A 16446-nucleotide genomic window follows, 5' to 3' on the forward strand; every position below is an offset into this window, starting at 1 on the left:
TGTTGACAGTTTAGGGCCAAGCTAAAATATGCATTTCCTATTCTGGGGTCCTGAACATACAGCTCTTTGACGAAGAGGTTTCTAATGCCTTCACCTCGACTGTGGAATTTAACCTTATCCATACCAAAGGAAAGTCACCCTTTCAGCTCTAGTGTGGCCTGACAGATAAAGAGTCCGCAGCTTCTGCACAGAAGGCCAACAAGATAAGCTAAAGAAGGGACAACATCATGACACACCCTTTATAAAGAAACTGAGCAAACAACTTTGCAAGTAGATTGTTTTTAAAGAAGGCTGAAGGAAGGAGGCATCATCCACCAGATCAAGTGGAGCTGAAGACTGCCACAGTACAAGGCAAGCAGCCATGGGCCAAGGTAAGCGATAATCACTTCTGCTAGTCCCAAGCATTTGCCATTTGTCTGTTAGAAAAGAAGAAAAAAGCTATCCTTGCTCCAAGACAGTGTTCATTAGGCTAGAAGAGATGAGATGAGCTTCTTGCAGGCCAGTAACCAAGAAAGTGCTACAAAGTCTGAGGAAGTTAATGTGGTGGCAGGAGAGATGGAAGTAAACTAGACTACAGAGTTGAAGCAGAGAGATGACTAAGTGTTTTAGCCACTTGAGGAAGGAAGGGGTCCTGGGCAACTCTAAAGGAAGCTAAAATGAGATCTATGAAAAGTCACAGGAAGTACAGCAACCCAGATTTCCAGACTGCATATGACTTACCAGTCCACAAAGCAGTCAGACCAGGCACCTTCACCATACAGAAGAAAATACACAAGCTTTGTTTGAGCTGGCTCTGTAAAATTTAACTGGTGCAAAGCTGTGAACTGGAACAGCCATAAAGGGACTTGAAAGCCAGACCAGAAGCAGTAACAGCCAACAGTGCAGTAAGACTTCCACAACCAACACAGAAAGGACAACAGCAACGTGAGAAGGTGTCAATATAGAGGACAAGGCAAGTCAGACGTGAGGAGAAAGCAGACAAATGAAAACTGCAAATGGAAGTAACTGGCACTTTAGGACAGGAGCAGTGGCTTTAGACAGAAAGGTGATGATTTGGGGATCATTGTTTTTCTTAGCTGGAGCAAAGGGGGTACCTTCAGTCAGAAGTGGCAGGATACATCATGTGAAGGACAGCAGTTACAACTCACAGGTTTAAGGGCCTCAGTGATGAACTGGGAGCTGAAGATAGTGACTTCAGAATGATCCCAATTCTAAGAGAAACCAGAATGACATCTGCTTCTCAGCAGAAAGTTTGGAAAGATTAAGAACACCATCAAAACCAGAAGAAAAGTGCAAATATGTGATCACACTAAGGGAACTGAGCACCAAATTAGATAAGAACAGGGAACCTGCAATTCTGACAGCTTTATTTTTTTTCCTCCTCTGACACTGGACAGAGGAACATGTGATGTGTATGATGCACGTGTAGAAGACAGAAGAAGGTGCTCTAATGTCTCCCGTGGAGCTTTTAGGTGTGAAATTACTAACCAGTGTGGTGTCAGGAAGGATTAACTGGTGTTTTATTTGCTGTGATCCAGTATGGTTCCAGGACCACACAGCCAGATTGGACTTGCACCAGCTGCTGGTTGTCTTTTCACATCAGACATAACTAGAAATAACTGCTTGAAGACCTCATATCCACTCTAAGTGGTGATACCTTGCCTCATGTGCACAACTTCAATAATGTATCCACACGGAGTGCAGCTGCTTTGATTTCCATCAGTGCTCTGGAGCACACAACCTGAGACTCCAACTATAGTCACAATGCATGCTCAGTGCTAACTACAGTGTATCACTTGAATGCTCTGGTATGTTCCATGTCCATTGCTGGGCAGAAAGAGCTTTGTAAAGTCATTCAGTTCACTTAACATTGCAAAGGTATGAGCAAAAGCCACCTGACACAAGAAAGTTCACAGTGAAGGTCCTGATAGTTACTGGTCAGGAACTCTCACAGGCAGGGGTACCATCTGAGTGTAGAAACAAATAGGTGTCTTAGGCCCAGGCTCAGAGTGTAAGGAGCTCACTATCTCAACCTCATTTTAACTTCTCTCATCCAACAGGTCTGAGCATCAAAAAATGTAATCTTAAGATCATAACAAACAACAATAACCATCACACAGAAGAAATCAGCACTGAAAGGCTTATCGTGAGGCGGGGGCAGCCTTTCATGATCACAGTGAGCTTCTCATCTCCATTACACAACTACCTGAAGCAGCTGAAAAGGACCTCCCTCTTAGTACAGACAGGTAACATTACCAAACCTTTCAGAGCTCTCATCCAGCAGCCACATGAAGAACAGAGTTGGTAGGCATCTCCAGAGCCAGACAGATTTAGAAGTCAGGCACACAAACAGTTTATCTAAACCAGAGTAGTGTCTCCTGCTGCTGGGACTACAAGGTCAGAACTAAACCTCTTTCCAGAAAAGAGGCTGCAGCACTGCAACCAATGCAAAGTTCACTGCTCTATGATTTGCAAGTATTCACGGGATCTCTTCTCACTCCTGGCTTCTGCATTAGGAATGTTTAAATTAAGCTTGTTGCAGATATTTTCTGTTCCAGACTGTTTTCCAGTGACAGCCCCAGGAAGAGCAGGACCATTCAGTCCCAGCTTGACCTACATGCTCTATATCTGGTCACTTGGCTGTGACATTTGACACAAGACACAGTATCCCAGGGGCTGCAGGTCTGCATCATTCTGACCATTTTGGGTTTCTATACTGTATGAAATACACATTCCATTTTCAAACAAGGTGGCCTTGGTCAGCTACTAACCTCAAAAAGATACATAAGCTTTAAGATAGAAGCATTTAGGATAAGCACTAAGCTAAAGGGTTAAGACTCTCCTACACTGAAGGAGCTTTAGCTCCAGACCATTGTAGCTAAAATCTGCAGTGGATGGGTAGCAATACATGTCTGGAAACTGTATCTCTTTTGCTGCAGGACCACAGTGCTCCAAAGCAGAGAGAACCCAGGTTGAGTTTCCCATCTCCAGCCTGGGAGACCAGAAGCAGTGGAGTGCAAGACTAGAAGAACAGGACCCATACTTCTGGACCATCTCTGTGAACACACCTGCCCATGCTCCCATTGGCCAGTATAATCTGTTTTTACATGCCTCCAAGTCTAAATATTTCCTGGGAAAATTCATCCTTCTCTTTAACCCTTGGTGCCGAGGTAAGTAGTCTAAAACAAAAAGGCAGACTGGGACCAGTCACTTCATAAAACCAGCTTTGAGCTCAGGCACTCGGCCTCCAGAGAGGATGAGGTGGATTCTACCCAGTAACTTCCCCTGCTCCTCCCCTGCACTTCAAGCAGTGCTGCCTCTACAGGACCCTGAAAAGGCCTTCCTAGCACTCCTGCTCTGTTCCTTGAGGACTCTGCTGTCAGAATCACAGATTTTTCTTGGAATAGGAAAGCCATCAGACACCAGAGTAGAAGAGCTAGTTAGTGCAACAGTTCTGTAGGATCTGCTTGACATTCCTCCATTCAAACAGAAGTTGCAATGAATTTCTTCTCCACCCTATTTCCCCAGGACAATATGCTAGGCACCACTTAAGTATAGTACAGTTTGCTGATGCAAGGGTGTCTGGAAGCATCTGAGTGCTTTCCTCCTGATGTTTTTTCCTCTCAATTAGATGATGAAGTGTTCTTGCCTAATGAGGCACAGCGGCAGGAGTACATTTTAAACCAAGATGGTGTCATCTACTGGGGGACTGAAAATGAAATCCTGGCACAGCCCTGGGACTTCAGTCAGGTGAGTAAGAGGTAAAATGTATCTGTGCTTTCTTACAACCAGTAGAGGAAGGGTGTCTATTTCCAGTATTGTACAGAACACTACTCATTACCAATGCTGTTGGGCTTTGAAGAAAGTACTTGTGATCTGTACTCACTATTGTTTTTAGGAATGTACAGGAGAACAGAGACCTATGTATGAAGTTCCATAATCCAATTTACATAATTTTAGTTAATTTCTTGGCCTGTTCTCAGTGAAAAAGATACATTAATCTGGGATTTGTATGCCTTCCTTTCAACAGACATAAAAGCATTTTATATAAAAGCTTAGTGATATTACCACTATTTTACAGGTAAAGAGGAAGGATTTTCTGATTTACCCAAGGTTATCTGACAAAGACAGCGATGACACCTGCATTCTATTCCACTTTAGTGCCACCAAATTACATAAGTAGCTCTGTGCCAACCTAAAAAGTGCTTCAGAAAATCCCGAATTCCCTTCAGTCAGGAGATGCAGCATAATACTAATGCAGTTTCCATCTTGTTTCAATAAACTTGCAGAGCTGCTCTTCCTTCAAATCTCTGCCCAGAGCTCTCCTCCACAGCCCACTCAGAGAAGAATATTAGTAGAAAGGGAGCAAGCATCTGCCATTACAATCCCTTACAGAGATTTCAGAAAATAAAATGTTCAGGCCACAATTCCTGAGCTGCTGTTCTTGTTGCAGTTTGATGTGAATATTGTGGACATCTGCTTCATGCTGCTGGATGTAGGTGAAAGCCAGCAACAAGACAAGGATCACACCCAGCGCAAGAACCCCGTTTACATCTGCCGCACAGTTGCTGCCATGGTAAGGAGAGCCGTCAACAGCCCAGACCCCGGCAGATCAGACCTGAAAACAGACAGAAAACTAGTATGATCTCATTCCCAATTTTGGAAAAGTACTCACCGAAGAGTAACCTTGCCCAGGGCTGTTCCAAGTAACGTTCCTACCTATTTTCAGCATTTTCTGACATTCCTGCAGTAGTCAACCAGAGTTTCTTAGTAACAACAGCACACTTACTGGATAACCCCAAGGAGGCTGTTGCACATCATCTACCCAGTTATGACCTTCTTGCTTTTCACAAAAAATTATTATGGTTTCAGCTGCCTTGGGAGTAGCTTCATCAAACAGGATACGGTTTAACTGTTACAGAGATTTAATTTCTTAATCCATCTATGTCTCCTCCTCCCCTGAAGATGAACTGCAATGAGGCTGCAAGAATCCTGACAGAATCTGGAACCAGAGAATGCTATGATGGGACACCCCCTTCCCAGTGGCTGGGCAGCAGCTCCATCCTCCAACAGTGGGTCGCACTACAGTGCAAACCTGTTCACTATGGGCAGTGCTGGGTGTTTGCTGCAGTCATGTGCTCAGGTACAGACCTGCGTGTTGATCAAACTCTTACTTGGTTTGGGAATCTTCTAGCATATACCTGAATTCCTGGCTTAACACAGACTCCAATATAATGACCTCTAATCTCTAGGTTTGAGGCGGATCCTCACAGTTTCCTCATCAACATTCAGCACTGCTAGCTTTGGGCTAAAAGAGCATTAGTACACACCACACCTGAATGCCCCTATGGTAACTTACTTCCTGAAGGGACAGTGCCCTTGCCATTTCCTGAGACCAAAAGGCTCTACATCTAACAGCAGGGACACTTTAGGGCAGGATGCACTACTGATTCACAGCTCTTTCTTTCACAGTTCTGAGATGCCTGGGAATTCCCACCAGGGTTGTCACAGGCTTCACATGGGCTCACAACACCAACAGCAGCCCAAAAGTGGACGAGCATTATGATGAAGATGGGACACTGCTCACACCTGACAAGAGTGCCCGTATCTGGTAAGGAAACAAGGCAGGGCCCAAGCAAGAGTTTGAGACTATCTGGGTCAAGGACGTGACAGAGGGAAAAAGGAAAACAGCTGCAGGGATGTTTAAAAGGTCTATCTAAGTTAAGATCCAGCCTACATAACTTGTTCTTGAGAAAATCCAGCAATGAAACATTTCTACCCACAAAGGAAGGACAGCCCAGCCAACGCAGAGATAACTCCACTTGTGTCAAAAACCATGGTCTCTACTGTTCCCATGTTCTGAGCTCTTCCAAAGAAGTATTCATTAGCTGTGGGTTGGCTAAAAGTGTCCTGTACCACAGGGCTTGGTGCCTTGTTATAAGCACGTGCTGTGTCTCTCACAGGACTTGCCATGTTTGGAATGAATGCTGGATGGCTCGAACAGACTTGCTGCCAGAGTACAGTGGATGGCAGGCACTGGATGCCACCTGCCAGAATAAAAGCAAAGGTAAGATATTAAAGAGAGATATGGAGAAAAGGGGAACAAATGAAGCAGTCTGATCCCTCTGCCCTCATAATGGGAGGGCAGCACTCTGAGGGCTGCATGCGCTAAATCATCACTGACCTGTTTGGTTCATGCAGCTTGTAGAGCTTAAAATATCCATTGCAGCACTGCTCCCTGATGGCCTCCTTAACTAAACACTTAACATACCACTCCTTGTAAGTTTACACTACTCCTAGTTGGTCTAGCTGGTAAAGCATCTGATTCTTAACTGGGCTATGTTTTCTCTTCAGGCCCTTACTTCTGTGGGCCAGCTCCTGTGCAAGCCATCAAGGAAGGGGACACAGAAGTGGATTATGATGTTTGCTACTTCTTTGCTGCCATGAATGCAAAATGCAAGGTCTGGATACACAAGGCAGATGACAGCATCAAGCCAGCTTTAATTTGCACAAAGTATACTGGCAACAACATCAGCACCAAGAGTGTGGGCAGTGAACGCTGCGAGGATATCACACACAACTACAAATATCCTGAAGGTATGAGGTGGACACATGTTGAAGCACATTGACAGTGTTACATGTGAAGGGTGAATGACTACAGAGCCACAGCAGAACAGTAGGGACGTCTGCTTCTCACTACTTGCCCCTGAATTGAGCAACAATGGCTGACTTTTGCTGCCCACAGAACCAAAGTACAGGTCATACCCGAGTTTCATCCTGCTTAATTACCAGCTCACTAGGACAGGCCTTTCTCCACCAGGCACCTTCCTGTCTGGAAAACCTCCTTTCCTGACTTCTGTTACCTGCACATTCATCTCCCATTACCCTTACATCACATTTCAGACTCCAGCTTTCTGAAAAGGGCTGTATGCTCCTAGACATTATCTAAATCCAACCCTCAAATAGCACCTCTTCAGAATCTATCATTGTTCTGTTTACCTGACACAACCCTATTGACTCACCTTAGTGTATGGCATGCTCCCTCCTTGGCTGCAGTCCATCAAGCCAATATAGTACCACTCCACAGCTACAGTTACAAAGAGAAAATCTCTGACATTTATTAGCATCAAAGTGCTCAAAAACTGTTAGAAATCTTTCAGACACATCCAATTTTCTCTCAGCTGAAATTCTTGGTCTGCTTCAACCACAGAAACAGTTATCTCTGCTATAAGAAGGACAGTACAGTTGGGATAATTCAACTTTTTCTGCACTTACTGCTTTACAACAACTAAACAAGAAAGAATACTAAACTGTGTTTTTTTATTTTTTGGTGACAGGCTCTTTTCAGGAAAAGAAAGTACTTGACAAAGTCTACAGAAAGATAAAGACACTTCAGACAATCAGTGGCAGGAGAGAGCTCATCTCCATTCCTACTGCCCATGAAGAGCCAATAAACCTTTTCATCCACCTCCAGTCCAAGAGTCCTCTGACACTGGGACAAGATATTCCACTTTCCATTGAAGTATTTAACCACAGTGGCAGAGAAAAGGCTACACACCTGGCACTTGGAGTCCAGACTCTACACTATAATGGTGTTCCCATTAAGCAACTTTGGAAGGAAAAGTTTAATTTTATCCTCCAAAGCAACGAAGGTGAGGACTCTTCTGAGGTTAGAGAAGTGTATTTAGTCCTCTCACTTCAGAAAAATGCACTTAGCTGTAAGTTTACAAAATACTGGTTGGAAAGCCAATTGCAGGCCATCCAAACAAATGACCTTGGAGGGAAGAAAATAGTGGCAGCATGTTGGGTGGACCAGCACATAGGTTTACGAATTTGTAGGTTAGTCAGAATCACCCAGGCTTTTAAATGGTGCAGTTTTCAGTTCACTGTTGAGCATGCAGGCAAAGAACATCAGAATTTAACATCAGTTGTGTTATAATCTGTATTTCACCACTCTGTATTCCAGTTAAAACCCTGCAAGTCTTCGTGCCTTACTCATGGTACAGAAAAGAGTTGGGAAAGAACCGTCTGCTTAGGCTGACTGCCATGCTGAGAGATGAAGACTCCTCCTACATACACTTTGCACAGGAAGAGATAAACATTTGTGATCCCCCTCTGACTATAGAGGTTAGATTGGTCTGTCATTCTGTTACTGCAGCAGTGAGAAAACGGCTTTTGTAATGACAGCAGAAAAATTCTGCTACATTAAGTGGCTTTCCTCATACTGTCTTCTTTCAAAGCACTGAAATGTCAGTTTGTGAAAGGTGAGTTGTACTGCACTGCTGTATACAGTGCATCTCCCACTTCTACCTTGCTTGTGCAAGAACAAATAAATACAGGTAACCACTAAGAGTCACGAGTCTGCAAGTGAGATGTAGATGAAAGCTACAGGAGAGTACTGCAGTGGTGAAGAAACCTGGACTTCATCTTCTGGCAACTGGCAGCTCAGGCTGAGACCTCTGGCAAATCAGTTCCCTGTCTTTATTATACAAGGCTCTTTTCTCCTCTGAGTTTCTGCTCTGCTTTCTTTCAACAGTTTCCAGAACACGTGGTACTGTACCAGCCATCCACAGTGAAGATCAGCCTCCTGAATCCTCTCACTGAACCCCTGGAGAAGTGTGTGATAGTGGTTGAAGGGCGAGGGCTCATTTACAGACAAAAGAAATACAGGTGAGTGCAGACTGGCTGATCCAAGAGCAGTTAAATGGAAAAACAAACACAAGCCAGGGAAATCCTTGTCCTGGAAAGGCTGTCCCCCAGAATAAACAGGCAGCAACACGGTAGGAAGAGATCACTACAGCTGAAAGCCTCAGGCATTCCCTTACTTAGAGATAATACATAAGATTTTCACAGTGAAAAAGAGGACATAACTTCCAGCAGGCCTTTCCATTCTCTGAAGAATGGAGCAAATCTGACTTAGCCAAATTATCCAAAGACACATATGCTTCTCCACATGAAAAAGCAGTATTTCTCTCAAGAAACTGCATTAGGACAAATTAAACTTAGATACTTCCATGGGGAACTCAATTGACATAACTTTTTCTGAATACTTGCTCCTAATATATATTTTTTATTTTTATTCTTTTTGCCATCACACTCATGCCTCAGAAATACATCTCCTGGGGCCAGAAACTAGAAATACCAAGAGGTGTACTTCCTGTATAATGCCTTCTTGCCTTTCAGGCTGGGTTCTGTGCAACCTGAAAGCACTCAAGATTTGCATATCTCCTTCACCCCCATGGAAGCAGGGCCCAGAAGGCTCACTGCACGCATTTCCTGCCTTCAAATCCAGAACCTGAAGAGTTACAAAAGCATCAACGTTGCAGCTGCATGATGTCCAATTTAGAGCAGATTTACTATCCTATTTACAAAAGTGGTCACGATCTGTGCCTCAACCTTTGGTGAACACTGATGTTAAAAATTTAAATAAAGTTATATTTACAGTCATGTCTGACTTTTACTATTCACACATACTCATCTCTTTCCCATCTATCACTACACCCACTCTTGGGTTTTGGAAGCTGAACCTTATTGTGAAAAAGATTGGCAATGTGCTCAAGCAGATGCCAGGTTTGTGTGCATTCCTGCTGAACATGCCAGGGCTCAGTCATTCTTTCCTGTGACAAAAAAAAAACAACCAAACCCATAATGGAGAACTTCAAAGTGATAGATATAGCAATTCTCTAGAGAAGTACTCTTATCTCCTACAGATCCTTGAAGCTGGTAATACAGTGGATATTTTCTACCACTTAGGGAATAGAAGAGAGGAATATCATTTACTCTTCTCTAAGGTTAGACAGAATACAGCATTTTTTTAAACACTTCCTTTGGCTGACTTCAAGAGAATCAAGATCCTTTTCTTCTGCATATATTCTCTCCCACATGAAAACAGAATTAGATGCAGCTAATGGCACAAATCTAGTGATACTTTATTGTTCTCTGAACCCCATAGTAGCTGTAATGTCCGAGAAACAGAACACATTCACAGCATTAAAATGAAGCACTGCACCATCCCAAGAGTCCAAGCAAAACCACATCTTCTGCAGCTGCAAAGAGGGACTTTCTGGGCAAGTTTTGCCAGGCAGCAGTAAAGTTCCCTCCTAAAAACACTGTCCTTGTAATTCTCTCTGTAGCTGGAGAATGGCCGGTTCACTGGAAAAGCATGTATCAGGGCCACTGGCAGTAGCACATGTGGACACAGAAGAGCTAAAGTTCACCCTGGGTGAAGTTCTTGATTTTGTCCATGTTGTGATCTACTGCACCTGTTAGAAACTGCACCCAGCCTTCTTCTGATGGCGGACATACATGGCTTGTCCTGCAAAAGTGGAGGAAATTCATTAGGAAGGCCTCGTGCGGGGGGTTTATATTTAAGTATCAAAAAGTCCCCCCAGCACATCGGTATTGTGAAATGCTGAATTACTTCAGTATTAAAACAGGACTTCTACAGCCCCACAGTGCTTGAACAAAGAACCCAGGTCCATATCTCTAGTTTCAAACCTTGACATATATGTCCATCTTCAGCAGTAACTTCTTTCATTCCTGCCATCCTCTTCCTATTGTGTTGTGTCTGGATAACATCAGAATTACTCCGATACGACAGCATTTGCTGTCTAGAATTGAATCATCTTTGACAGGAAGTAGAAATATTAACATTCACAGCAGTGAATACATGCTCATAAATTGTAACTCATACTCACTTTGCAATCTCTAAGACTTTCTTTAATACTGAGGCCAATTTAGCAGCCTACAAAGAAAGAAAAGGGAAACAAAATAAGCCAAACATGCAAAAAAAAAAAAAGGGGGGAGTCCAGCATTAACTGGAAAAAAAGAGGTGCAGAGATGTCTAACATAGTCAAGAATAAGTAAAACTGCCAAAGACTCTGATGCAAAAGGAAGTCATCTAACACCACTGCCAGGATGGCATTATCTCCAAATCTGTTGCTGTCTGGGATAGGTAAAAATAAAGACAGGATGTATACTTGAAAATTTTTTCATTATTATTTTTTCTTTAAAAAGATAAATCTATTAGAATTTGTTACTGAAAAAAAGGCATGAAGTTTCAAGTGATTGATTGTAATGCAATTTGATAATAGGCAATGAACAAAAAAAATTCATGAACAAAAAAATTCAAGCCACTCAGTGAATGTCTGAAACCACAGTAAAACATTTCAGGTAAGAGAAAGTATATACTTAACCTAGGTTGGAAGGAACTCCTGGAAGACACCTAGTGCAACCTCCCACTCAAAACCAAGGCAAATCTGAGTCCAGTCAGCTTGCTCACAGCCTTGCCCGCCCACCCCCCTCAGATTTTGAGCACCTCCAAAGAAGGAGATTCCAGTGCCCCTCTGAGCAACTTCTTTCACTTAACAAGTGAAACTCATGCTCAACCATACTGCAAGAATTTTTAATTTATTTCTTTAATTAGGACCACTTTATTTGAGCAAATCTAATAGATGTGCAATACACTGGCCTCACTTTCCTGAGTTCTGCCATTGGACATCTCTATAGATCATAGTTTAGAACAGATATTAAAGACATCCTCTTCCCTGAGGTAAAGATGATGAATACACTTCCACCTGAAAGTTGCTGAGTGTACAAGTGAACCAAAGGAGACTCTTCAACCCTACGAACCTATTACTGAGACAGTGACTAACACCCACCTCTCCCTGAAAGACATAACTCCTCCAACTCAATTTCCTCCCCTTTCCCTACAGTCAAGTGAGTAGATCTGCATGCAGGCTGCAGAAACTTACATTGAGTCGCACGGCCAAATGGTTCATAGGTGGGTACATGCTCAACGCCAGCTCATCAACACTAGAACAGAAGAGAGGGGTGCAGTGGAAGAAAGCCCCAGGTGCACAATTCACAGATCCTGGTCAAATTCTACATCCACCCTCAATGCAAGTCAGGCATGTCACAAGGAGATAACACTGCCTACATCCATGGGGTACTTTACATCCCCTTCACACGTGCCTGTGTGCGACTCCTACCTTACTGCTAGTCAAAGCCACAACTCCATTCTAAGCAGCAGCACATGTTCCTTTCCTAACCTGCAAAACTCTCAACAGCTATGATACAGTCTTCATACTTGTTTCCACCACCTGATCACAGCTTAAGTATCAGTAAGGTTTTTCTAGTCTGTTTTCCAGACCTCCAATAAAACAGGGATTACTCTGGAGCACAAAGAAGCATTTCAGCTGCCAGATTCTGTTAATTCCAGTAAGAAAAGCTCATCAGTGACTACAGTTCAATAGGGCAAACTGCAAGAACCCAGCAGAAAGCCCCATTCTTACATCAACCTAAAACCACAAACACAGTTCAGGATGCGGCTTACCTTGGACTGATCTCATTAGCAATGTCTGCGAGGTCATCCAGTTGAGCAATCTGTTCAGGAGAGTCAGCTTTCCCATAAGCCTTCACTACACTCAAGACTTTCTTCAAGCAAGCTTTAGAAGCCTTCATTAAACCCATGCAGGAGCCAAGCAGCTTCTTGTCAGCTTCTGACCAATAGGTATCCCTGTTACCCCGAAAACCCAGCTCCTCATCTTCTATGGTATCACTGTAGGGGTCTTGTTCTTCCACCAGTGCCTGAGAACACAGATGCATTGAAAACTTAAGAGCCTAACATCCATTCCAGTAATATCCAGGAAGATAAGTAAAACATGGTTTAGAAATCATATAAATAGTTTACGAAGGAACCTCTCTTCAATGAGCATGTCTGCTCCCAGGCTCTGCTCACTCCAGTAAGATTGGAATAAGAAAAACTAATCACTGGCTCCCACTCAATATGGCCAACAGCAAGAACCTGGCAAATAGTTCCATTCTTACACCAACCTAAAACCATGAACACAGTGTAGAACATAGCTTCCACGAAGGTAAGGTAAACCAGACCCAGGTTTAAAATCCTCAGGAAGATACAGGCATAAAATAATACTGATCATATTAGAACCAATTTAAATAAAAGCCTGTGCACAGAACAATCCTTGTGTTCATTTACTGAACCATCACGACAGGTTCCTCATCGACTTTGGGGTTTCCTTACATTTTCCATCTCTTCCAGAGCATCCTTGACCACAGCCAGAAATGCAGACAGAGCTGACACAACTGCTGCCTGGTTATCTGCAAAAGGAAACGCGAAGAAAACTGTAGCACTGCACTGATTCAAATCAGCTTGCAGCAACATTCAGTTATGTTTACAACCATTAGATCTCGAGACCACAGGATCAAATTTTTTTGCAAAGCCCAGAGCTGTACTGTACTGCTATACAAATAATCAGAGCAGGACTATACTTATACTAACAACACAACACAGTAGGAAGAAGAACAAGCAAGCCTCTGTTGTACAACCTAAAACGCCCCTCTCAAGCATTATTAATATTTCAAGATCACACATCCTAGTTCCATTGGTCTGCAAACACAGTGCTCACCTCGTGGCAGGCTGGACACTTGCTCACATGCCTCCCATACACCACCAGTTGATATAAGCTGCTCCTGGGATGAGCTGAAATGAAACAGAACCCTCAAAGTCAGGGTAACACCACACAACCCTGATAGGCTGTATTATTCTCACACAAACTAGAAGGGGCTCAGCTGTAAAGATACTGGCCAACTAGCTTGTTACTGGTATTTCACATCCATGCAAAGCATGAGGTGCTACAATAAATCCTACCAAGTTTAGTTATTAGCTGGAACAAGAAGAAGGAGCCTCTTACAAAGACCTCTCAAGGTGCTTAGACATTATTATTTAACCTTCAGTATTTATACCGATCAGAAGAGATTGCTGACCTCTGCCTAAGGCAAAGAAATTAAACAGTAAAGAGAGGATGCATAATATTTCCTCTGAAGAACTGCGGGCCACAGCTACAGTGAGATAGGCAATCACCATTCACCACAGGCCAGAACTGTCAACCAGTATAGACAGTATCAAGCACCGTCATGGAAATCCCACTTCCAGCATATTTCCTTGCCACAGACAGGATGAAAATCGATTCTCTAGCTAGGCAGATGTACTTGACTTGGTCACTGAGACAAGAAGGTACTGTCAGGGCACCAAGTGTATTCCACCTTCCCAGATTAGCTGGATTACACAAACACTTTGATTGGTTAAGGACAAGGTGAGTTCCCTTACTGATAAGAGGTGTTGTGAGGCTGCTGCCTCTGCCTGCCTGATAACAGTGCTGATTAACAGCTCCTGCCTTCCCACTTCCCTTATGAATGCAGCCTACACTTGCTGCTTCTTGGCAAGTATACTTGCAACTTTTTCTTCTTGCTGGAAAAGTACTACCTCCCCAGTGGAGAAATGAGAATTGTTTCTGTGAGCTGAATCATTCCCTCCAATACTTCAGTGGTAGCATCTCGTACCATCTTCCGAAGAGTAGTACCTGGTTGAGATGGAGAAACAGCAAGTACATTGTCAAAAAGAAAGAAACTGACATAGATGAATACACAGACGTGTAAAAAAACACAGTATAAAGTCACAGAAGCAATATGTATTCCATAAATTCTAAAATTCTAAAAAGACTTTAGTCAGAGATTTCAACACTTTATAAACACAAATATTTGATCAAATATACAACTTTCTATATTATCATTTGTTCACAGATGAAAATCACCAAGACTAGATGGTCAAGTCCACTCATATCATGTTGTAAGTCTATAGAAAAGCTGACAACAAGGCTCAGCTCATGTCAATCTATTTTCCTGCATATACCAGATCCATAACACTTTGAAATACTGGCTTTCTTTACGTAGTGGTGAAAGAATTGACAGTGTCCTGCCATCAGTCTCTCACCTTGGCCCTTGGGGAGCCAGTAGTACACTGTGGCAACTGCAAGAATGGCATTTTGGACATCTTCACTCAGCTTCCGACAATTCTGAAAGTGGGTAGACAGAAGGATTAACAAGAAATATGATATGGCCACACTGCATTTAGAAAGCCTCAAAAGCAATCATTTAAATTCATGTTACTTTGTAAGAAAAAAGAAGAGTAGTCATGATCACAGAAACAGAGAAATAAGCACAGTACAACAAGAAGGTACAATATGTTTCTGTAAAGCCTACAAACACAGAAGACAATAATTAGCTAGAGCTGCAAGCTCACTGTACGTGTCAGGAGTTGAAATATGGTGTATGACCACCACAGCCTGGCTCAAGGGATGTGAAGAAAGGAAAAAATAGTTTGATTATCCTCAAATAGAGGTGCTTATTTCCTTCCTCAAACATACAGCGTTAATAATCTCTTAATTAGAAGAAAACATATCACCATTCATTGTTAGAAGATCTACACTGCCCAGTATCTCACCTTCTTCCACAATCAGTTGCAGAAACTTAAGGAAAAAAACCAAGAACACATCTCCTACCTTACACAAATTACTTTTCTAGGTAATTCTTGAATTTGATTCACACACATTAAAAAAAATACAGCTCACACATGTCTCTTTTTTATACTGAACCTAGTAACTTTGTCTTAGTTGAGTGAATTGGGAGATACCACAAACTTGTCACACGCACTGCAATTTCCTGCTCTGTGGGAGGCTTATACTAACCTCTGCAGAAGGCAGTGGAGGCCTTGAGAATGCCAGACTAAGCTTTGTAGCTTCCTGTGATGTTTCCTTGAATGCCTGACCTGGGAAGGATTCAGATGGAAGAAATTAGGTCTCTTAGGTAAAAGCCAGTAGAATAGAATAACTAGATTAGCAGTGCCTTCTCTAACACCACTGTTTCTTCCTTCCAACCATGAAAAAACCCTAAACTAAATTACACCGCAAAAGAAAAACGTCATGGTGCTTTTGAGACACACACATTGCATGTACTGGGTGTGTGTTCACTGTCAGCTTTTTACTCAACTGGTACTGCTATCCACAACCACATTCACCCCCTGGTCCTGGACACCTTCACTATTACATTCTGTAAGGCTTTAAGACAGATGAAAGGCTTTACATATATAGTTCTAAAAACTTCAGCCTCTCTACGGCTTTGCAACGCCAGCGTGACCTAGAGCTGAGGGCGAGTGCAAAAGCACCGGCTGAAGGCCTGCCTGCCTGCCAGGGGTTTCACCTGCAGCTCAGCCCTGCGGCCGGGCCCCACGCCTCACCCGACCCATCGCGCTACCCGCGGCCGTACCTAGCGCGTCCCAGAAGCGCGGAGGCTCGAACGGCTCGCGGCCTTCTCCCGGTTCACCCTCTGTAAATGCAGACAAAAGGCCTCAGCCTGCGGACAGCCGGCCCGGCCTCCGGCGCAACGTCCGCCTCTGCCCCCTCTCGGCCCCAACCCCCACCTCTGACCCGAGCCAGCACGGCGCGCAGCGATCCGCGCAGCTCCTGCAGCAGCTCCCGCGCCTCCATGCCTGCGGGAACCGCCCCGCGCTACGGCACGGCTCCACTCCGACTTCCGGCAGAGCGTCACGCCGGCCGCCGTACGTCACATATCCGCTTCCGGATTGCGGCG

General features: G+C 43.5%; 2 protein-coding genes across 4 annotated transcripts; one reads left to right on the forward strand and one right to left on the reverse strand.

The window, feature by feature from the left end:
- Nucleotides 1-207: 207 nt before the first annotated feature.
- EPB42 (erythrocyte membrane protein band 4.2) lies at nucleotides 208-9447 on the forward strand. Of its 2 annotated transcripts, XM_065754029.1 has the most exons (13): nucleotides 208-371; nucleotides 2061-2246; nucleotides 2940-3170; nucleotides 3632-3750; nucleotides 4454-4576; nucleotides 4966-5143; nucleotides 5473-5611; nucleotides 5964-6067; nucleotides 6355-6597; nucleotides 7338-7652; nucleotides 7967-8127; nucleotides 8537-8670; nucleotides 9184-9447. In XM_065754029.1, exons 1-13 carry the CDS (start codon nucleotides 362-364, stop codon nucleotides 9332-9334), a joined length of 2094 nt encoding a protein of 697 aa, XP_065610101.1. In that variant the 5' UTR covers nucleotides 208-361; the 3' UTR covers nucleotides 9335-9447. The 2 variants fall into 2 exon arrangements, with proteins under 2 accessions (XP_065610101.1, XP_065610102.1); XM_065754030.1 differs by lacking the exon at nucleotides 2061-2246.
- A 461-nt stretch (nucleotides 9448-9908) lies between these two features.
- CCNDBP1 (cyclin D1 binding protein 1) lies at nucleotides 9909-16359 on the reverse strand. Of its 2 annotated transcripts, none has more exons than XM_065754433.1 (11): nucleotides 16277-16359; nucleotides 16123-16182; nucleotides 15546-15625; nucleotides 14792-14873; nucleotides 14285-14381; nucleotides 13428-13501; nucleotides 13043-13119; nucleotides 12335-12588; nucleotides 11754-11814; nucleotides 10698-10744; nucleotides 9909-10315 (listed from the first exon to the last, which is right to left on the reverse strand). In XM_065754433.1, exons 1-11 carry the CDS (start codon nucleotides 16341-16343, stop codon nucleotides 10207-10209), a joined length of 1008 nt encoding a protein of 335 aa, XP_065610505.1. In that variant the 5' UTR covers nucleotides 16344-16359; the 3' UTR covers nucleotides 9909-10206. The 2 variants fall into 2 exon arrangements, 1 of the variants encoding a protein (XP_065610505.1); XR_010623329.1 differs by having other exon boundaries at nucleotides 10247-10315; nucleotides 10498-10744.
- Between the last annotated feature and the right edge of the window lie 87 nt (nucleotides 16360-16446).

Source organism: Cyrtonyx montezumae, unplaced genomic scaffold, assembly GCF_038088225.1.
Source record: "Cyrtonyx montezumae isolate F1298 unplaced genomic scaffold, pur_monq_1.0 scaffold_9, whole genome shotgun sequence".
NCBI lineage: Eukaryota > Metazoa > Chordata > Aves > Galliformes > Odontophoridae > Cyrtonyx > Cyrtonyx montezumae.